Consider the following 24,240-nt stretch of genomic DNA (forward strand, 5'->3'; position numbering starts at 1 on the left):
TGACGACTACTTACTTGATAACAGAAATTTAATTTATTTTTTCCTAACCTAACTTAAAAATTATTTGTGTTTGGGAGGGGTCCGGTTTAGGGAAAGACTCTAAGTGCGTCTCAGGCCGAAGCCTATACGCTCTAATCATGCAGGGTTTACGCCATGCGGGAGAGGAAGCATGCATCACGTGCTAGGAGGGGGATTGGCCAGCCATGGCAGCAATTGGCGCCATGACTAACTCCGCTCACTGACTATTCTAGACTAAAAACTAGATAAGTTGGGCCCAGGTAAAACCTGCATAGACACAGGGAAAACCCTGGGCACTTACATGCGGGATGCAAAATTTCATGCATTATTGACAAGCAGGTTCATTACAGGAAACAGAAGGATGGTTCCGGAAGAGGAGTTGGACAGAGTAGAAATAAACTACTCAGCAAAGGGCGGGAAACTTGTACACTGCTGTCCGCTTTGGTTTGGATGGCGCAGGTTGTTTTCGGGGGCGACATTTTTTTCGTTTCCCGCCAGGCTGCCAGCCTGCCTAACAAAAATTCAAACAGTGCGAGAAATACTTAATGCTGTTTTATAATTAAATAAACATGTTCTATATAAATTAGTAGGAGATTAAAATTTTTCTGGTATGCTACACCACACAATATGTGGTTATTAAAATATAATGAATTAAGTTTCACTGGTTTTGTTTGCCTGCTAATACCTCGTGCATTACATCTCACAATTAGTGAAGCAATGTTAGCAATATATAATTTTTTTAATTTTCTATTGTTGTTGTTAATAGCACAGAGGCTAACATAATCACATAAAAATAAAACATAGGTTTTATACATCCAATACTGACAACATTATAACATCGTATACATACAAAATCACCTTGGTATACATATATACACCATCCGACTTATAAGTTGGTATTCAAGTCATTGCTGTCTTTTGCATAACAAATAGTTTCGTAAGTGTTTCCTGAACATTTTTAAACGTGGACATTCTCTAATGTAAACTGGCAAATTGTTGTATTCCTGGAGACCTTTAGCATAGTTTGACTGTTGAGCTGAAGCAGTCCTCCTATATTGCAAATGGAACTTATTGCAATTACGTGTGGCATAAGAATGCACATTTGAATTTTTTTTCTAACCAATTGCTTAAATATTTTGGCAAGTCTCCAATGTTAATTTTAAATGTAAAAATCATACCATTGTAATAAAGAAATCCACGGACACTTAGCAAACACAATTCCTCTAGCATAAAGTATTTACGAAAGCTGCACTCTGGTGGGTGGGCTCGGAACTGCTGGACTCACTGTCGGCGCAGTGCTGCTCCAGGCCGCACTGCGCGCAGCGGTGCGGAGCCGCAGGGCCGCAGGGACAGCCGCCCTCGGGCACGCAGCACGCGCAGTCTCCCCCCGAGCCGCGGGAGCCGCAGCCGCAGCCGCTCGACGCCTGCGTCCACAGGTCCACCTGGCCTGCGAGCACACGGAGCACACGGAGCACCATCTGTCGGCTGGGCGCGTCACTGCCGCGTGCGCTACCAGTTTCACTTCATTTTTGCTTGAGTGAATACTCAGCATACAGTATTAATATCAATACATTTATATTATCAATTATTTAATTCAATAAAATAATCGAGTAAATTTTTAAACTCATAATTAAAATCAATAAATATGTTGAATGTTTATTCTCATTTTTCAATTTTAATTAAGTTTTAAATACCCGGGAAATAAATTATACATACCTACACCTACATGAATACAACTGAAAACGTTTATAAACACAATTATAATACTAATATTCACAATAAATAAATGTTTTTTTTTATGGATATGTACCAGTATTCAATGTCCGTGACTATGTAAAGTATAGGATTTAAAAGCACATATAGGTATAATTTTTATTTGTATGTAGCTTTTTTTTTTCATCCTGTGAAAATTTCGTTGCACGGGCGCGCGCATCGTAGAAATTCACTCTCATCATTCTTTTTCATAACACGCCTAAAGCCCAAACTTCAAAATATTCGGGGTAGAGGTTCCAATCCAAAGTTCTAGGTTTATAATGTTAATTTAACTACTTGACGACTAATTTCTTAGCAAAAAAGAGAGTTAAACTGTGTGATACACACATAATGCTCGTTTGTATTACATAAATAAGGCAAGTTCTTTATAAAGGAACAGGAGATGCAAAATATCTCGTACGCCACACTACAAGGACGTAGCTGGGCGGAGGGGGCAGGTTCACGGGGTACAAACCCGTCCTTTCCAAGATTAAAAAAAAAAGTCAAGACATAATAATAAAATCACAGCAACTTAGTTACTTATATAAAATTACAGAGATATTATTTTGGAATATATATATATATATTGTAATCCTGTTATCCTTAATGGGCTACAGTAATGTATTTATGTATTTCCTCCCCATTTTAGCCAGGCATGCCTCATGCACAGAAGCGCCAGGGATTGTGTTTCCAAGCAGTCTAAATTTAATGCCGGTTTGCACCAACACTTGACGTGAGTGTTTCACGTATTTAATAACACACACACACATATATATGATTTTTTTTATCGTAATCATGAAACCATTGTCTTAAGAAAAATAATTACAAACAAATATGTGTAGGCGTTTAAGTTCTAAAGTCTCGTATTGCCTGAAATTTAAGAGTGATAGTCAATTTTCTAGTAAAACTTTGACTATAAAGAAAAAGTTCTCATTAAGAAACTGATTAAGATGGTTATACATCGGACACCCTCCTCCACAAAATCCTGACTACGGCACTGCACACCATAAAATACGCGGCTATTAAAAGGAAGTGAATTAATCATCACTGGTTTGTTTGCCTGATTATAGCTTATGCATTGCTTCTCACAAGCAATGTTGGTACCTAACTAGGTCTCGGTCTCTGCAGTTAGAGTTTCTCCCCTCACGCGAACATCAAGTCACCACCGCGTCGACACCCGGGTGAAGCCATTTGGCCTTGTCTCCACGCCCGCACGGACTTATCAGTCGGAACTGATGGACTGACAAGCTGGTGGCTTCCCATCAAATCCGACTGCGGGCTCGGGACCACTCAGTCCGAACTGTCGTATGCAGAAACAGCGTCTCGCCAGTCCAAACACTCGGTCGTGGCAAAAAATAAAGTAGCCTAACAGTACAGTTCGGGGCTTTCATTCCATCGCAACTACGTTCAAAACATCCGCTGAAGTTTCAGTATCTTGCAAAATAAAAGAAATTTAAAAATACTCTTTGGTTAGTTTGATATATATATATATTTTCCTTTTTCTAACCAAAAGTGTATGTGCAGTTCCAACATCCAACGTTTCTTCCATATTCTACGTTGAAACGATACATCCAAAAGCAACAACAACCACAAGACTAATCGTGTGAGGGGAAGACTGTCAGTTCGGACTGAGCAGTTCTAACTGTGTGTTGGACTGATTGTGTGTGCAGGGACCTTCCATAAGGCTCACACCTCTGTATCGACGAAGCGAGCTTGCCCTCTGACCCTGTCAGCTCGTACACACGCCACCTCCAGGTACCAACATTCTCCGACACGTCGACACATTCGGAGAAGATCCCTAAGAACGGCAAAGACTGCGCCCTTCAAATTCTTCTGCACGAAACTCACCGACTACAATTATTATTTGTGTGTGCTACCGCTACCATCAACCACGCCTGCATATGCGTTCGATATAAACTTTAAAGGTAAATTTGAGAGGGGGGAGGGGAACAAACAATAAACCGTTTTGAAACAGTTCCCGAAACGGAATAAAGACACATTTTTATAATCGCCACCTGGTAATAAATAATGCCGCGTTAACACAAACAGAAGAATATGTTCAGGGAAATGCCGGCAACTGGAACCGTGGCAGTGCTTCAGCGCCGTGAACACAGTGTTGCAGTGTTTTACGTTGCGTGTTGTTTACTGCGGTGCCGGCGGTTTCCCAACTACGTGCGAGAGCTGAACTTCACCGTTGACTAGATTTCGCGGTATTCCTTACAACCCAGGCATCCACAGTTCAATGGATCGAGCGCACGTCGTTCCAACTTGGCGCATTAGCAGATTGTGCCTGGCTTCACACCTGGAGCTGCGTTCCGTTCACGGGCGGAGCGTGATCCTCCACGTGTGTTACGTACCGCAGCCAGCGGCGGGTCTGGTCTTGCGCAAAATACAGGAGGGCGGTGTAGGGTGGCTGAGCGGCGAAATTACGGCGCGGCAGCCTCGGGGCTCGCTTTTAACCCCTTCGAGCATGCACAGAAATCCCCCCCCCCTCCATCCCAACCCCCCTCCACAAGCTTAATTCATCTCCTTCATTAAAACTTGGAGCGGGGAGTCGGGGCGCTGCGGCTGCGGTCTAATATTCTAACTGGCGCTTTTGCTCGGAGGTGGTTTAACGCATTCGCCTACCTGGCGAAAACTTCGCCGCAGATTTACTAAGAAACATTTTTCTTTTTTTAAATATATTTAGAAACTTCTAAACTATCTTGGGACTACTGCGGGAATTTTTTTCTTGTGTCCCCTAGTGAGAGCGTTTCTTCTAATTTTAAGCACCTTTCGCTGCAATTTCGTTACACTTCTGACAAAAAAAAAAAAAAACGCGCGTAGCTCATTACATGTGATAGAAATGAAACTTCATTGGCAGTTCAAACCTCGACCCGTAAGTATATCGTAAGAAGTAAAACGGCAGAGAGAGAGAGAGAGAGAGAGAGAGAGAGAGAGAGAGAGAGAGAGAGAGAGAGAGAGAAAGGAGTCAATTTTCTTTAATAAACATAAATAAAAAAAATTATTACTCCAAAATAACTGCTCAGGATATCAATAATTAATGATCAATCAATAATGATAATGATACGATATATATTACGCACTATTGAAATAATCACACCATAGAATGTTATATTAAGACTTTCAGGACCCTTACTATAGCATGAAAGCAATTCTTACTACAATTTATATTTATATTTATTTATTTTATTCTATACCACGTTTATAATTTACTTAGTATGTATTATTCAGCATAATCATTCACACAATTTAATAAAAAGATAAAACAGCTCGGAGTTTTATTAATTTTCATTTATTTTTCAAGTATTTTTTTTTTAAAAAAACTAAGTTTTTCTATTTATTAGTATTTTGATTAAAATTAAAATAAATAAACACGGATTAAGAAAATTTTTATACTTACTTCAAAATAACAACTCAGGATATCAATAATTATTGATTAATCATATTGATTAATTAACAATAAATATTATTCACTGTTAAAATACTCACACCATAAATACAATATGTTTAGTAAATATCAAAGCTACAATTATTACATTAGTTTTTAAATTATTTTTATTATGTATAGGTTAGATGTGATCGAGGATTCTAATAGAGTGATTTTGTAGTTCTGCCTTATCATTGAGTTATAGTGCAACAGATTCTGCCACTAGGCTACATAGATATACTGCAATGCATTCATTAGGCATTGATAGTTTTCTGCCATCGAATGAATGAACAATGACAACATGTCCGCCGCTCCGCGATAAACGGCACGGACCTACCTCACGGTTATTCTTTACATTATAACTATATTGCCATAAAGTTGAAAGAAAAACAAATAATATTCTACGCTTGGGATTTGTTTAAACATTTTTTAACCAGCATATTATTTGCTGGACTTAACATATTTACACACTCGTGGGCTTATAATTAAAATTTGGTGTGTGATTTAGTTAAGCAAATAATAATAATCATCCGTTAAAAATAATTACCCTATCAAACTAAAGCGTGAAAATTATTATACCAAAAAATATATTTAGTTACACAGCTAAAACAATATTTATATAACACTGTTTAACAATACTGATTTACACAAGTAAATAAAATAATACGTACTTGAAATAACGACATTTTCTTGCTAATATGGCCCGTGGTGCGGTGCACAACAATAAGCTCAAACCCCGCTGTGTTGCTTCCTGCCCAAACACTCCCTTACTAGATGCCAGCAAGTCGGGTGGCGTCAGGCGCAGGCGGGTCCCTACCGCCGCGACCCGCCTATCCCTGCAGCATGGCAGGGTTCAACCTGAGCCGCACGCCGCCACGTGGGGTCCGCTCATGGCATCGAGGCAAACGGGTTCTTTGCACCGTTCGCAACCTATTCTTTGTCCTTTTAGCGACAGAAACAATGTTTCACGAAAACGTTGCATTAAAATTCGATCTTGAAATTTTACTCCCATTGCGCCCAAAGAAATTTAATTTAAAAAACTTTTTTTTTCTTGGAGATGAAAATTAATGAATACAATTCTTCTACAAACCACTAGGGTTCAAAATAACCAAACTGGTAATATTATAGTTACGATTTTTTTTATTATCAGTGGTTGGAAAGTTAAATAACTGTATCATAAACCATCGTCGCGTTTACTTTCTGGGGCCGAAGCGGTAACCCACGTGGGTAACAATAAACCGAGCTGGAATTTTTTTTTTTACTTCATTAAGACAAGAAGACGCTAATGCTTCCCTTTCAGAGCGTCTTTTAATTTCCCTTTCTCTTCTTTTGTGCGGTCGCTAGCAGGAAGCTGCTAACGACGCCGTAATGGCATCCCTCCAGGAGGTCTTCGCTCGCCCTGAAGGTTCTCCTGAAAGGACAGCCACGTGTCCTCCAGATAACAGTCCCACTCCCCTCACCCCGCCCTCAAAAACTTGCTGTTCTGCGGCCAGCCACTGATCTCCGAGGATATGGATTCCCCCACCCCCGAGGTCTCGGAGACGTCATCCTTTGCTGGATGACGGAGTGCCGGGTTACCGCACGCGGCGAACGCTGTCCTCGGACGGAAAAAGGACGAAAAGTTCTTTTTCATCCTTCACTCGAGCTCCCGAGGTACTGGAAGATAAAGTTACCGCGGAGATTTGTAGCTGATGAACGCAACCAACAAAATCTTCGACGGATTTTTTTGGTGCCTCTTGAAGCCAAAATGTCACACACGTTTTCCGATTCATCCCAAGTTTATTCATTACTAACCACTGAGTTAGGAACTGTCAGGAGACGGCATGCTGTGATTTAGTTGAAGTCACTTACTAACCTCACCATCGCCATGTTCTTATGCTATAAACATAGCGGAAATAGTGCTTGGTAACGTCTGATGATGGTTAGTAAGTATGGATTAGAATCTCCGTAGTTACACACAACCACTTTCATTTAAAAAAAAAAGTCATTTATAACTTTTTACTCGATGAAAACACTACACTTCTTCCAATGTTTTGGGCGTCTGACCAATATGGCGCAACAATGGTTATATTTTTATTGTTGCGTGCGTATCTGTCGTTTTTTTTTTTGACACAATACGCCAAAACTATGATCCAAAATGCAAATGGATATACTTTAGACGTGCTTTTTTTTAAGTGTAAACATCTTAGCTCTTGGTTACGGCATTTGGTAGGAGTACTTTCGTGGAAATGGAAAGGAAGTTTATGAACGTAAATGTGGGAAAAATATGGCGGGCTTACATGTAGCAACATAGACACGTATATAATGATCACTTTTGTAAAAATTAAGGCACATACCAAATGTACTGTTGAGCCAAATGAAACTTTCTGATAGTAAAACTACCCTGGAATATATTTGCTTAACTAAAATAGTCATACTAAAATGTAATTCAAAGATTGAAAATACTTTATAAAATGTCATTACAATGATGATAACATAGTCTCCTTCCTAAACTCAAATTGTTCCTATAACTTAGTGGTATAACGTGCTCTTGATAACATGAAGTGACGGGGTTCAAATCTCACCACTGATTTTTGCAAACAAAATGATAATATAATAATATATATGTTTGTTGAACAATTCAAAAAGGTTAAGTTTTGATTGTACGCAGTATTTACAAATACATTACAGTCATTTAGGCAAAAATAAATTTACAAACATACTTATACTTAGTGTTATAATAAGTGTTTTCAAATGTTTTAGGTTAATATTTTAGCTATGCCATATAAGTGTAACTTATAACGTGTGCGGGAACTTTATAGTATTAACTGTTTGATAAATTTTAACAGATTTAACAGATTAATTCCTTCTCGAAAATCAAGTCGAAATCCGGGATCTATTAGACTGCAACTTTTAGTTTGAAAAATACCTGGATGATAGCGCCATGTTTGTAATGCTTTCGAGAACCAATAAAATGTTAAATATCTTTGACACCATGTTTGTCTCAACACATTTTCCCTGAAGGATAAATTATAGGTATTTTTTAAGTTGTTATTATATTTCTTTTACCGTTTTTTTTACTAAAATGAATACTTTTCATATGTGTATAATGCTTAGCGTTATTTTTGAGAATTTTACATTAAATTTGGAGTCCAAGTTTCGTATTATGAGTTTATTTTCAACACGAGAACACTTGAATTTTCTCGTTTACACATCACTGGTCAGCACTGAGAAAATTGCTCACTTTTTTTTGCCTTAAAGTTCATGCATGGAACAAAAAAAAACACGTTAAAATGTGAAAACAAAAAAAAACCACATGGCTATTTGAAGAGCAACAGAGCTTTAAGGGTTCCGCAGAATTAATTAATATTTTCGCCCTTAAGGGAGGTGTCTTCTAATGAAGTTCCCAAAAACTGAGCAATCCAGCTGCTTCTCTCAGCTCATTTGGAATTTAAAAACATATTTTCTTTCAGCTCGTCTCTCTCTCGTCTGGTTCATGTCCTCAGATCAGAAAGACATTGTTTGCGTCTATTCACGAGTGCGTATAATCGGTAGAGCTGCGTATAAAGTTGGAAGGCATTACGTTTGCTTTGTTTACCACGATGGTGGCCAGGAGTAGAAAGTATACAGAGAAAATTTCAACTGTCATATGAGGCCTATAATGCCGTGATATTATTTACAAACGTGCAGGTAATTGCAAAAAAAAACTTATTATTCAGTATCGCAACATCTCGACTAATAAAAATCTTGAATATCTCAATACGAACAAAATAAATAAAAAGTACAACAGTAGCTGCTTAAGAGAATATGCGATACTGAAGCTTAAGGTAAAGGAACTTAAAGATCGCATTGAGCTTCCGATAGTTGGGATAGCAACTCGATGCTCATAAATGAATCAAGTATTTGAGAAACAACATAAGTCACAAACAACAGATTTTACAGAAAGTGAATAAAATGTAATAGTTAATGGCATGTGGCAAAATATGTATATGTGATACTATGGATTCATTACAACATTAATTAACTTCTCTTTAATGTAAAAAAGAAAGACATTGTATTTACAACCCCCCAAAAACTATATTTAAAAATGCTGGACTTATGTTGTTTCTCAATTTCCTACATAAACTCAAAATATATTGTTCTGAAATGTGCTTTAAGGTGGTCATAATATTCCACAAAACATAATATTTATTTTCGTACACATTGTAATACTATAATTTTACTTAGAACATAAAAAAATACCAATAATTATATGAATATAAATGCATCCAGTCCCTAATGCACTAATCTTGCTGATATGAGAAAGTCTATACGATGTAGGTTTTTAGATCTACCTTTGTATATGAGGCCTACACCAACTTTAACATTGAGAGATCACATTTTAATATAAATAAGTATGCACATGTCCCTCTTCAAAATGCACTATTTGCTGATGATGTGCGGTAAAGTCTACATTGATGTGGTTAATCATCATGCTGGTTTTGCGTTACTTCTGTTACACATGTTGGCCACAAGAATAATTCATTATAGAATGACTGGCAATCTTATGTGTGTGGCAAGTAGTTTTACAACTTGCGGAGGTCATCTATTTTGTTCTGGTTGATAGGGATGCAAACTGCAGGATAGGCCATGTTTTTTGGAAGAACAAGGTCCGCAAGGGTGCAATTTAGAACCCTAAAATGGTGCTTGACAAGGGAATCAATGAATGGTCGTGCCACAAAAAGTCCAGCATTGTCACTTACATAACTGAAGTGCATGAACTGACTTGGTTTGAAGCTTGTTTTCTGGTCTCTAGGCACAGATTTTCCATAGGACTCTTGTGACAGCACATTCCTCTTAAAATACTTGGGCCACCATTGCTTGATGTCGAGAATGCTGATGGAATCTGCTATTACAACAGTGAAGAATCTCGTGCAGGATGAAGTTACAATTATCTCAACATACTCCTTGATGGTCTACACTCTGTCGTACTTCTTGATTTTTTTCTTGATTACTGAGAAATCCCTATCGCAGGGCAGGAAAGAGTGTCCTCTTATTGGGAAGTAATGTTCGATATGTCTAAAACGTTTAATATAAGTCAAAGCAGACAACATTCTGATGAATGTATGGTTCTTATTTTGTGTTCTGCAACCATCAGAAAATATGTACAACTCTTTGACTCCCTTCAATGAAGTATTCAAGAACTCCAAAACAAATTAACATACCGTCAGTTGGGGTAACATTGGCCCTTTGAGGGTAACTTTGGCCCAAGACAAAAAAAAATGTTAAACCATGTTACAACTCTTCAAAATATTTATTAAATGTGATGATACATATGTTACATATGTATCATATCTAATAAATATTTGGAAGAGTTGTAACATGATTTAACATTTTTTTTTGTCTTGTCCAAAGTTACCCTCAAAGGGCCAATGTTACCCCAACTGACGGTACCTCATTTGGCCCCTTTGTCCCAATTCCCTCATGGTACACAAAGAAAGTTGCATTGCCATCTTTGAGATTATGTATGCAGAAAACACTGATGGTAAACTGTCTAAGGTAAAACACCTCCTGGACTGGAATGCAAGGCAACTGTAAATTCTGCATGAAATCTTTGCAAATGGCTCCAAAATCACCCGTTTTATCAGCTTTGATTATCTCGCTGATTTCCTTCATTTTCGCTGAAAATTTATTAGCCCGACGCAATTGCACACATGTTTCTGCTTCAGCTACTTTCTTTGCTTTTTGGTTTAAAAAGGGGCTTTTAAGTTTTACATCCAACTCCTCACAAGTCGCACATGTATCTACCTGGGGTTGTCCAAACGACAGAGAAAAATGCTCTCTGAAAACTTTCAGATAGAAGCGATAGTTTGCAGCTGACATTTCAGGGTACTTCTCTTGGAAGAGCGAGTACATGATCTTGACGTCTAGCTTCTCGCTTAAGTAGTGGTATTCTTTGCTACTATAGTGTTATATTTAAACTGGAAAAGAGGATATATGCTGCTTAATAGCATCTATTACCAACCCTGATTTGGTATTCCTGGGATTGATTTCCCACGCATATCATGTGGACTGTTACCTTCAGAGAGCAACTTACAGAGTATACGAACACGTTCCTCAGAAATAGAATGTATGTTACAAAAAGCTGTTTTACATACTTCATGTTTTCCTGAACTCTTGATATCTCGTATACATATGTATATCCTCTAGATGGTTTTGAAAAAGCTTCCTTTGAAATGCGACGTCTACGTCGCATCACCTTTTTCGTGGAAAAAATTAATCTATGGCTATACGGGAATCAAGCAGATTGGTGATTGTGGTGTTTAAATGGGGTATTTAAGAAACAACTAAGTCCTGGACTTATGTTGTTTCTCAAATAGATAGCAACTAGAGAAGGCTATATCTATGCAATGATTGCATGGACTTACGTGGTTAGTAGTATATAATAGTATGTCCGGAAACAGGCTTCAGGCTGTGGATTGAAGATTGTCGGTCCGCCATCTTGGAATGTGACGTCACGGCGGCAAAAATTCCTCAAAATTCCTCAAAATTTCCCGTTTTAAGAAAAAATTTTCCGTTTTCGAAGGAAAAATTCCCGTTTCGAGGGAAAATTTCCCGTTTTATTCCTTAAAAATCCCAGCGGCTGAAAATTCCTAAAACTGGCTTAAGCATCCTTAACTCAAGCCAACGTTAAGCCATTTATAGGATTATGACGTCACCGCTGCAGTTTCCGTTACGCCCGCCATCTTTAAATTTACTATCCAATTTTAATGAAATAGAAAATTTTTAAAATTTATAAAAAAATTCAATTAATAAAATTTTAATAAAAAATATTTAAAAAACATACGTTAACGACACGGGGCTCGGAGTCCTCGGTTCGAACCCGATGAGGGCGAAAAAAAATTAAAATGGCGACCGATCCTTCCACCACGGAAGTCACCTACAGACTAACCTACCACCACCAATAACAAGGTCAACTAGTATGATGTCATGTCCGCCATCTTGTCTTCGTCTGCTGGTAGCCATCATCATCTTGTTATCGTCGGCGAGAGTGCGCTGACGCCATGTTAGTTTAATTCTTATCCGCTAGAGTGCAGTAATCATTTATTATTGCTGTGTCACCCGCCATCTTGTCATTTGGCCGCCATCTTGGAATCGTGTAATTATTTAGCTAGAAATTTGGTAAAAAATTCCAAAATTCATTAAATAAATCACTCATTAATTTACAGATTGATTCGATCAGTTCCAGTCCTTGGTTCGATACCCGATCGATGCAATAATGTTTAATTTGATGTAAAAAAATAATAATTTCATTATTCCATGTTCAACATTCTTAAAGAGACATTAAAACCTCTACTGTCATCATCATCCTATAAGCCATCAACACCAACATATTGGTAATTCATAATTTTAATGCTAGAGATTCGGGAAAAATTTCAGAAATCATTAAATAAATTTCCAATCAATGTACTGATTAATTAGATCGACTTAGGTCCTTGGTACGATTCTGAACGATGAAAAAAAAATAACAATTTAACATAATAGTGACAGGATCGAGAAAAAAACAAAAACAACACAAGTTCTTTCACAAACATAATATTTATTACATAATATATATTCTACTACAGGATCACTTACGAAAGCCAGCAATCTTATAATCATTTAGTTCCGCAGCGGTGTGAAATGACTAATTCTTAGCTCCAATCGGTTTATACTAGACAGAGTCCAGCCAGAACCTTTACAGACATAGTCCACCTCTTCTTGACAGAGTTTCTGGATACCGTATTTAACAGTTTGCTTCACATCGTTAGAACTGTAAATTACTGCAGCCGATGTCTTGAATGCACACTTCTTCACTTTGTCATCGAACGGATATGGCTTTCCATATATACAGTCCAACCACAAGTTATATTTCAAAGGTCCGTTTGTTGCTACATCATCAGTAAGCTGATTGATTATCTTCTGTCTGATATCATCAAGAAAATTACAAATGTCCTTTGACTCACCGAACGTATTTAGATAATAGTAGTCTTTCAACGTTCCACGAAATGCAGACTGCGCCAAGTAGAAGCCATTATCGTTCACTTGTAATGCTCCGAACACAGTCTTAGGTTTAGTTCCATGTTCAGACGTCATAACGTTCGGTTGCTGGGCATCGGTTTTCTTGCTTGTACGCTTTCGTGTCTCCAATCTAAAGCGAGGAGTCGAAATGTCGGCAGGTAGTTCAGCAGTAGGAGCACAGACTCCACCTTTACATTTTTTCGCATGATGTCGTAAACTGTCAATTCGAGTAAACCATTTAAGGCACTCATCACATCGAAACTTCATGCGAGATGGATTCTTCGTGCATTTGCTCCGCTCATGTCTTCGTGCATCATGGGAAAATGTGAACGACGTATCACAGTAGCTGCAAGGATACCGTGGTGATGAAGACGATCCTTTCAGACCCGATCCAGATACAGGCGTTGCAACAGTAGTACCATCTCCAGGCATACTCTTATGCACATCGACGCATCGTTGTTGTGACGAAACCTTTACTTTCTGCCGCACAGCAGGACCTTTGCATGCCTTCATGTGCGTTTTCATATTATCTTTTCTGGCAAACTGCTTATGACATTTCTCACAAACAAACATTTTACGATATAGGTTCTTGGCACATTCTCTATTCTCATGTCGTCGAGCATTGCTGTTGTTTGAGAAAATCTTGTTGCAGTAACAGCACCGATGTTCGTTAGTTGTTGTCGATTCGGCATCCATTGAAGTCTCCATTGATGGTGAACCAGCGTTCGCCGAGTTTCCCTGCACATCCAGCTCAGTAGTCATTAAGCTATCTTCTGCTGGTGGTATCACATCTGTTGAAATCTCCTCCAATGTTGACGCCGTCGTTGCCAACGGGATCTGCACCTTCTCCATCGTAGCTGTCGTCAAGGTTCCCGTAGACGATGGTACAACCTCCGAGTTCGACGTTAAAGACGGTAAAGATGCCATCGAGGTCTCAAGAACAGCTAATTGACACGACTTATGCACCAGAAGAAACAAACTAGGTGATCCTTACACCGCCGACGTCAGTAACAAACTGAGCGTCCTGCTGTCTAGGACTCGCTTATATACATGCACCGTATGGAATAATACGCTAGTCAAATCAAGAACCATTTACAATAATACTAGAGTCAAATCTACAAATTAAAAAAGAGGATCATTTGATCGAAAAAAATATCGATCTCTCCAATATACGCCAGGTTCCAAGAGCTACAATTCACGTCATCAGATCCATCTACATTTTGCTCCTATGCTTCAATTGACCATTAGCTGCAAGTGCTCCAACAGCTCCATCAGCTTCAACACGTAATGTACGCAATGTACGCGCAATACATGCAATTTACACGCAATAAATGTAATGATTACACAGTACACACAGGAAACTGAACGTACACACAGTACACACACAGGAAACGGAACGTACACACAGGAAACGGAACGTACACACAGTACACACAGGAAACTGAACGTACACACAGTACACACAGGAAACTGAACGTACACACAGTACACACAGGAAACTAAACGTACACACAGTACACACAGGAAACGGAACGTACACACAGTACACACAGGAAACGGAACGTACACACAGTACACACAGGAAACTGAACGTACACACAGTACACACAGGAAACGGAACGTACACACAGTACACACAGGAAACTAAACGTACACACAGTACACACAGGAAACGGAACGTACACACAGTACACACAGGAAACGGAACGTACACACAGTACACACAGAAAACGGAACGTACACACAGTGCACACAGAAAACGGAACGTACACACAGTGCACACAGGAAACTGAACGTACACACAGTACACACAGGAAACGGAACGTACACACAGTACACACAGGAAACGTAATGATCACACATACAGTAGCGGAAACACACAGGCTTAGTTGGAAATCAGAATACAAGAAATAAAAATCATTAAATTTTTACTTTCAATATTTTATTACTTCTCAACATTACACAAATACAAGTAAAAGAAGCCATTATTGTATGTAGCCAGCTTTCCTCAGTTCTTTGAGTATGAAGGATATTTCTTTGATGCACGGATAGTTTCCTGCACAAAGCGAGCCATGTAGAAGTCTTAGCCGGTCAACCAATATGTTTGGATCTTTCCATGATGTGTAATCAATCTCTTCTACCACCATCTTACTTGCTTGTTTATTATAAATACTTTTAATATCACAATCATCCCAGTGATCATAATAAGCATTATCAGATTTATTTATTATAACACGACGTTTCCATCGTTTCGGTCTCAGGACATCGCCACATTCTTCGATCTTGTCAGCTCTAGGTGCTTCATCACAGTCTATGCCTTTGTCAACAGCCTCCGAGTCACTGTAACAATCACTGTAGAAGACATCCTCTTCACCCAGATTAACGTATGAATTCGCTATCGATGATGTCGAAGTGTCTTCATCGTCTTCATGCTTCCTTTTTAGGAGTCCATCATTTTTACAAAGAATGGAGGATCTACTGAATATAGGCTTGAATGTATTCTCACTTTTCACGGTGTTCATACTTCCATTAGTTTCAGTCTTCCCGAAGCCATTAGCATCCTTCAATTTATGTTCTTCCTCACGATCGGGTGAGCTAATACCATCACGCTCAGGACAAGGAAAATTATTGTCATAATGCAGATCACTCTTCTTTAGTCTAGTGGATCCATCGGTGTCCTCTATGCCGTAAGTAGTCTTGACTTTACATGTTCTACCATGTCTTTTTAAGCTGTCAATTCGTGTTAACAACCTGCTACAACGATTACAGCTTAACATTTTGCGTAGTGGGTTTCTAGCACAATCATTCTCCTCATGACGTCTAGCATTCCTTCTCATGACAAAATCCTTGCCACAGTATCTACAGCGGCTTCCTTCCGATTCAGCTATAGATAACAAACCACGATCCATGGTAGCTTCTGTGACTAATGTTAGATACAAACTGTCAGTTTTCTCCAATTGGAACCATTTCTTAAATAGAATTTTTGAAATATTTCATCAGCGAGAGTTAAGTTATCTAATGCAAAGCAAATTGATGCAAGTAGTTCCGGCTGTCGTCAACAGATGGCGCCACGTGTTGCTTTCAGGTAAATAATATATATTTCATTAATGTGGGATGCGGAACGCTCACTATCGATCGTGAGGAAGAACATAAATTGAAGGATGCTAATGGCTTCGGGAAGACTGAAACTAATGGAAGTATCAACACCGTGAAAAGTGAGAATAAATTCAAGCCTATATTCAGTAGATCCTCCATTCTTTGTAAAAATGATGGACTCCTAAAAAGGAAGCATGAAGACGATGAAGACACTTCGACATCATCGATAGCGAATTCATACGGTAATCTGGGTGAAGAGGATGTCTTCTACAGTGATTGTTACAGTGACTCTGAGGCTGTTGACAAAGGCATAGACTGTGATGAAGCACCTAGAGCTGACAAGATCGAAGAATGTGGCGATGTCCTGAGACCGAAACGATGGAAACGTCGTGTTATAATAAATAAATCTGATAATGCTTATTATGATCACTGGGATGATTGTGATATTAAAAGTATTTATAATAAACAAGCAAGTAAGATGGTGGTAGAAGAGATTGATTACACATCATGGAAAAATCCAAACATATTGGTTGACCGGCTAAGACTTCTACATGGCTCGCTTTGTGCAGGAAACTATCCGTGCATCAAAGAAATATCCTTCATACTCAAAGAACTGAGGAAAGCTGGCTACATACAATAATGGCTTCTTTTACTTGTATTTGTGTAATGTTGAGAAGTAATAAAATATTGAAAGTAAAAATTTAATGTTTTTTATTTCTTGTATTCTGATTTCCAACTAAGCCTGTGTGTTTCCGCTACTGTATGTGTGATCATTACGTTTCCTGTGTGTACTGTGTGTACGTTCCGTTTCCTGTGTGTACTGTGTGTACGTTCAGTTTCCTGTGTGCACTGTGTGTACGTTCCGTTTTCTGTGTTTCCTGTGTGTACTGTGTGTACGTTCCGTTTCCTGTGTGTACTGTGTGTACGTTCAGTTTCCTGTGTGTACTGTGTGTACGTTCCGTTTCCTGTGTGTACTGTGTGTACGTTCCGTTTCCTGTGTGTACTGTGTGTACGTTTAGTTTCCTGTGTGTACTGTGTGTACGTTCCGTTTCCTGTGTGTACTGTGTGTACGTTCAGTTTCCTGTGTGTACTGTGTGTACGTTCCGTTTCCTGTGTGTACTGTGTGTACGTTCCGTTTCCTGTGTGTACTGTGTGTACGTTTAGTTTCCTGTGTGTACTGTGTGTACGTTCAGTTTCCTGTGTGTACTGTGTGTACGTTCAGTTTCCTGTGTGTACTGTGTGTACGTTCCGTTTCCTGTGTGTACGTTCCGTTTCCTGTGTGTGTACTGTGTGTACGTTCAGTTTCCTGTGTGTACTGTGTAATCATTACATTTATTGCGTGTAAATTGCATGTATTGCGCGTACATTGCGTACATTACGTGTTGAAGCTGATGGAGCTGTTGGAGCACTTGCAGCTAATGGTCAATTGAAGCATAGGAGCAAAATGTAGATGGATCTGATGACGTGAATTGTAGCTCTTGGAACCTGGCGTATATTGGAGAGATCGATATTTTTTTCGATCAAATGATCCTCTTTTTTAATTTGTAGATTTGACTCTAGTATTATTGTAAATGGTTCTTGATTTGACTAGCGTATTATTCCATACGGTGCATGTATATAAGCGAGTCCTAGACAGCAGGACGCTCAGTTTGTTACTGACGTCGGCGGTGTAAGGATCACCTAGTTTGTTTCTTCTGGTGCATAAGTCGTGCCAATTAGCTGTTCTTGAGACCTCGATGGCATCTTTACCGTCTTTAACGTCGAACTCGGAGGTTGTACCATCGTCTACGGGAACCTTGACGACAGCTACGATGGAGAAGGTGCAGATCCCGTTGGCAACGACGGCGTCAACATTGGAGGAGATTTCAACAGATGTGATACCACCAGCAGAAGATAGCTTAATGACTACTGAGCTGGATGTGCAGGGAAACTCGGCGAACGCTGGTTCACCATCAATGGAGACTTCAATGGATGCCGAATCGACAACAACTAACGAACATCGGTGCTGTTACTGCAACAAGATTTTCTCAAACAACAGCAATGCTCGACGACATGAGAATAGAGAATGTGCCAAGAACCTATATCGTAAAATGTTTGTTTGTGAGAAATGTCATAAGCAGTTTGCCAGAAAAGATAATATGAAAACGCACATGAAGGCATGCAAAGGTCCTGCTGTGCGGCAGAAAGTAAAGGTTTCGTCACAACAACGATGCGTCGATGTGCATAAGAGTATGCCTGGAGATGGTACTACTGTTGCAACGCCTGTATCTGGATCGGGTCTGAAAGGATCGTCTTCATCACCACGGTATCCTTGCAGCTACTGTGATACGTCGTTCGCATTTTCCCATGATGCACGAAGACATGAGCGGAGCAAATGCACGAAGAATCCATCTCGCATGAAGTTTCGATGTGATGAGTGCCTTAAATGGTTTACTCGAATTGACAGTTTGCGACATCATGCGAAAAAATGTAAAGGTGGAGTCTGTGCTCCTACTGCTGAACTACCTGCCGACATTTCGACTCCTCGCTTTAGATTGGAGACACGAAAGCGTACAAGCAAGAAAACCGATGCCCAGCAACCGAATGTTATGACGTCTGAACATGGAACTAAACCTAATACTGTGTTCGGAGCATTACAAGTGAACGATAATGGCTTCTACTTGGCGCAGTCTGCATTTCGTGGAACGTTGAAAGACTACATTATCTAAATACGTTCGGTGAGTCAAAGGACATTTGTAATTTTCTTGATGATATCAGACAGAAGATAATCAATCAGCTTACTGATGATGTAGCAACAAACGGACCTTTGAAATATAACTTGTGGTTGGACTGTATATATGGAAAGCCATATCCGTTCGATGACAAAGTGAAGAAGTGTGCATTCAAGACATCGGCTGCAGTAATTTACAGTTCTAACGATGTGAAGCAAACTGTTAAATACGGTATCCAGAAACTCTGTCAAGAAGAGGTGGACTATGTCTGTAAAGGTTCTGGCTGGACTCTGTCTAGTATAAACCGATTGGAGCTAAGAATTAGTCATTTCACACCGCTGCGGAACTAAATGATTATAAGATTGCTGGCTTTCGTAAGTGATCCTGTAGTAGAATATATATTATGTAATAAATATTATGTTTGTGAAAGAACTTGTGTTGTTTTTGTTTTTTTCTCGATTCTGTCACTATTATGTTAAATTGTTATTTTTTTTTTCATCGTCCAGAATCGTACCAAGGACCTAAGTCGCTCTAATTAATCAGTACATTGATTGGAAATTTATTTAATGGTTTCTGAACTTTTTCCCGAATCTCTAGCATTAAAATTATGAATTACCAATATGTTGGTGTTGATAGCTTATAGGATGATGATGACAGTAGAGGTTTTAATGTCTCTTTAAGAATGTTGAACATGGAATAATGAAATTATTATTTTTTTACATCAAATTAAACATTATTGCATCGATCGGGTATCGAACCAAGGACTGGAACTGATCGAATCAATCTGTAAATTAATGAGTGATTTATTTAATGAATTTTGGAATTTTTTACCAAATTTCTAGCTAAATAATTACACGATTCCAAGATGGCGGCCAAATGACAAGATGGCGGGTGACACAGCAATAATAAATGATTACTGCACTCTAGCGGATAAGAATTAAACTAACATGGCGTCAGCGCACTCTCGCCGACGATAACAAGATGATGATGGCTACCAGCAGACGAAGACAAGATGGCGGACATGACATCATACTAGTTGACCTTGTTATTGGTGGTGGTAGGTTAGTCTGTAGGTGACTTCCGTGGTGGAAGGATCGGTCGCCATTTTAATTTTTTTTCGCCCTCATCGGGTTCGAACCGAGGACTCCGAGCTCCGTGTCGTTAACGTATGTTTTTTAAATATTTTTTATTAAAATTTTATTAATTGAATTTTTTTATAAATTTTAAAAAATTTTCTATTTCATTAAAAAATGGATAGTAAATTTAAAGATGGCGGGCGTAACGGAAACTGCAGCGGTGACGTCATAATCCTATAATTGGCTTAACGTTGGCTTGAGTTAAGGATGCTTAAGCCAGTTTTAGGAATTTTCAGCCGCTGGGATTTTTAAGGAATAAAACGGGAAATTTTCCCTCGAAACGGGAATTTTTCCCTCGAAAACGGGAAATTTTTTCTTAAAACAGGAAATTTTGAGTCATTTTGAGGCATTTTTGAGGAATTTTGAGGAATTTTTGCCGCCGTGACGTATCAATCCAAGATGGCGGACCGACAATCTTCAATCCACAGCCTGAAGCCTGTTTCCGGACATACTATTATATACTACTGTGGTTATTTGCTAGCATGTACAACTACCCTCCAACAAACTGTTATTGTTGGTAACTCATTTTCGCCAAAATGTGGACTTATGTTGTTTCTCAAATTCTCGATTCAAATATAAGTCGAACCGGAGCTAGTACAGTATAGCGTGACGACTTAAGAGGCCACTCCAGTGTTTCAGGGGCACTACGCAACCCGCGTTAACTTCATAAGATTCAATGCTATTTTCATTCTTCTTATAACTAATTAACTAATATAGATTTCGAAATGATGATTGCTTGATATGTAAGACAATGATGCTCTTATCAAAGCCCCTTTCTTCAAAAACATACATATATTATGGTTTTAAACTAATCTTTACTAATATGCATAAGTGTATTGTCTAGGTTTGAACCATAATGTATGCACATTTTTGAAGAAAGGGGCTTTGATTAGAGCATCGTTGTCTTACATATCAAGCAAGCATCATTTCGAAATCTATATTAGTTAATAAGTTATAAGCAAAATGAAAATAGCATTGAATCTTATGAGGTTAACGCGGGTTGCGTAGTGCCCCTGAAACACTGGAGTGGCCTCTTAAGGATCACAACCACTGGTGGGCCAAAACCTTGGGTGCGCATATAACGATACTCTGCAACGGGTTGTGACCGAATTTTTTTGTATCACTGGTCCCCTCCCACGCCAGTTGGAGGGATGGTCAAAATAAAACGCATGGCAATATTCATTACAAAGAGGACAGTGTGCAAGCGAATTGAGCCCAACTGGCGACCAAACAGACAAAGCATTCTGAAATCATCATCCGCCATGGAAAGTTCCGGACAGGTGCCAATCACATCCACGTGCGTCCACTGAACACGGAACCACGTATCCTCTCGTTGTCGACATTTACACACACACAGACAAAAAAATAATTACGTTGTGCCTCTTTCCCTTCCTGCCCGATTGTGTGAAACTATTTTGGTTGGGACCACTTGTTCTGTCAGTTTTTACAGCAGCTCTGGCCGTCCCGATGCTTGACGGACAACCGTCATTCATTCGCGTGTCAAGCGGAATAGTTGAAGAGGGGCAAGGGATGGGAGAGAAATATTTGCTAGTGAGGGAAGCATCGGGGTGAAAATGGCAAAAGGGTGGGAGAGTTAAATTCGTACTCGCAAACGTGGAGTGTCTGCGTTTTATAGTTACCGCCAAAAATCTTGATATTACAGTTTGGTCCGTGGCGAATATATATATATATATATATATATATATATATGTATATATATATATATATATATATATATATATATATGTATATATATATGTATATATATGTGTGTGTGTGTGTGTGTAGATTTTCAAATGAAACTTCGCAAGTACAATCTGAGAAATGCGGCAGTGCGTCTTTGAATTCAACCAAAATAAGTGACATATGACAAACAGTGCATAACTGCAATGACGTAAGTCCAAGAAATTGTATTAATTTGAAATTCCCCATTGCATGAATCATTTGAAGAAACTTATTTGAAATAAAATTAACTATGTATGAATAACTAAATTTTGTTTTAAACCTTACAAAAATTTTTCTTCTACGAGAATTTAACAAAAGAAATCACTAAACCGGCCACTAGCTGTACGTTCTTTTAATAACTCATGAAGACACGCTGACACGTGACAGTGCGCTGACGTGAGAACACGCGTGGTCGCGAGGTGACGTGTGGAAGCTGGGCGAGCGGAGTGTCGACTTGGCTGGAATGCTCTGTGGTTGGTGGTGCTGCAGACCGAGTGCTCTGTGGTTGGTGGTTCTGCCGACCGAGTGCTCTGTGGTTGGTGGTTCTGCCGACCGAGTGATCTGTGGTTGGTGGTTCTGCCACCCGAGTAAACTGTTGTTGGTGGTTCTGCTGACTGAGTACTCAGTGGTTGGAGGTTCTGCCGACAGATTTATCTGTGGTTAGTGGTTCTGCCGAACGAGTGATCTGTGGTTGATGGTTCTGCCAACCGAGTGTTCTGTGGTTGGTGGTTCTTCTGACCGAGTGCTCTGTGGTTGGTTGTTGGTGGTTCTGCCGACCGTGACGCACGGTTGTGCGCGTCGCGGGCAGGGAAGGGGGGGGGGGGGGGGAACGCACGCTAGTTACTGTTCAACCGTGAAATGATTCCTCTTCGTCTCGCAGCTATGAATATGGAAGCTTTCTGAGGTCGCCCGGAGCTCAGACTTACTCTCGGTCCAAGAAGCAACTGGGTCTTGCCGAGTTGGTGCCCGACGACGGCAGTCGAAGAGGAGGATCGGAATCAACGAAGAGAACTTTCCCTGTCGAGGACTTTTAGTTTTTAACTCTGCCTCACTTTGAATATGCGTAACTCCTTCGTCTTTCTCTGATAGACCTAGGTATACGACGCGTTCAAAAGTACGAGAAATAGTAATATATCTCAGGTATTCATAAAGGGATCGTATATGCTGATCTCTTTACAAATGCGTACTCGATTATATATTTGACCTCGATTCACCGCGAGAAAATGTGTCTGTCAATGCGAGTGCTGAAGTAAGTTTTTTTTTTACGCTTTATTTTCTTCCGTTCAGCGAAGACAGCTTTTTAGAGTGATTGGGTTTCTGTGTTTGCATTCGATGCTTTTGTTTTTGACACATAAAAAGGCGTTATTCTTATATTATATTTCGATAAAAATTGACTGAATTTATTCTTGTAAGGTTGCTGTCGCATCTTAAAAGGGGGTGTATTCACTGTGTCGTAAAAAGACAGATTATCATCAATCATCCATGATCAATTATCAATCATCCATGATCCATGATTAATTATCAATGATCCATAACCCACTATTCAAAATCAATCGTCCTGCAAACTGGCTAAAATTTGTCTCACAGTTTCAAAACCAACCTCTTCAAGTTCAACCTAATAAGTGCAAGTGAAGGATGTTACGTCGTACAGTCGATATTTGAAAGCTTTTAGACCGTAGGGTCGGTATTAAAATAAATTAGTTTAGGTGTTGAAATTGCTATAGCTGTATCCTAACCGACAAAGCCAGTCCCTTACTTTTAGGTAGGGGATTTCGGTGTCCTATCCGTTGCCTATCTGTTGCCCAAATTCCGCGCATGCGCATAGTTCACTTTTTCGTTGATTTCGTGCAGATGGTGGACCAGCGTCTGGTACCGTAATCTCGTGCATACTCATTTGTGTGATCATCGGGGGACGTACCAAGTGTGTTGGTGTACCAAATGAAACTTTATGATAGCGAAACTATCGAGTACACTTTTGTACACTCTATTGGTCATAACAAGAAATTATCGCAACTGAAAAAGTACTTGAGAAAATTAGAAAGACTGTTCTATTTATGTGCGATAGTGCTGCTATCCCTAATATTTTTTCCGTAATATTTGTATTGGGAGTTGCGAAAAGTCTGCTAGAATGCGTTGTATACTTTTTTCTAGCCTCGCGCAGGGCACCGTTTATTAAAACGGCTGCCGTTTTTTTCCCTTACTGTGGTTCAGTTTTGACCCGTTTTGGAATACGGCCCTTGGGTTAGGTTACGATCGTATCCCAACAAGGTAGTGCTTATTCGCTACATTACCCGAACGTCTTGTAATACCGCCCTAAGACTTGCAGACGAGTCATTCCACGAGGAGGGATTAA

The 24,240-nt window shown here is 39.3% G+C and overlaps 1 protein-coding gene across 3 annotated transcripts in view; it reads right to left on the reverse strand.

Annotated features, from left to right (window-relative positions):
- The window catches only part of LOC134530532 (uncharacterized), a 127,285-nt gene that overhangs the window by 67,135 nt on the left and 35,910 nt on the right, over positions 1–24,240 (reverse strand). For all 3 annotated transcript variants that reach the window (XM_063365431.1, XM_063365433.1, XM_063365432.1), the window contains exon 3: positions 1,304–1,465. In XM_063365431.1, the coding sequence (XP_063221501.1) occupies positions 1,304–1,465 (162 nt within the window). The remainder of the gene's footprint in view (positions 1–1,303; positions 1,466–24,240) is intronic.

This window comes from Bacillus rossius, chromosome 3 (genome assembly GCF_032445375.1).
Source record: "Bacillus rossius redtenbacheri isolate Brsri chromosome 3, Brsri_v3, whole genome shotgun sequence".
In the NCBI taxonomy this organism is placed as follows: domain Eukaryota; kingdom Metazoa; phylum Arthropoda; class Insecta; order Phasmatodea; family Bacillidae; genus Bacillus; species Bacillus rossius.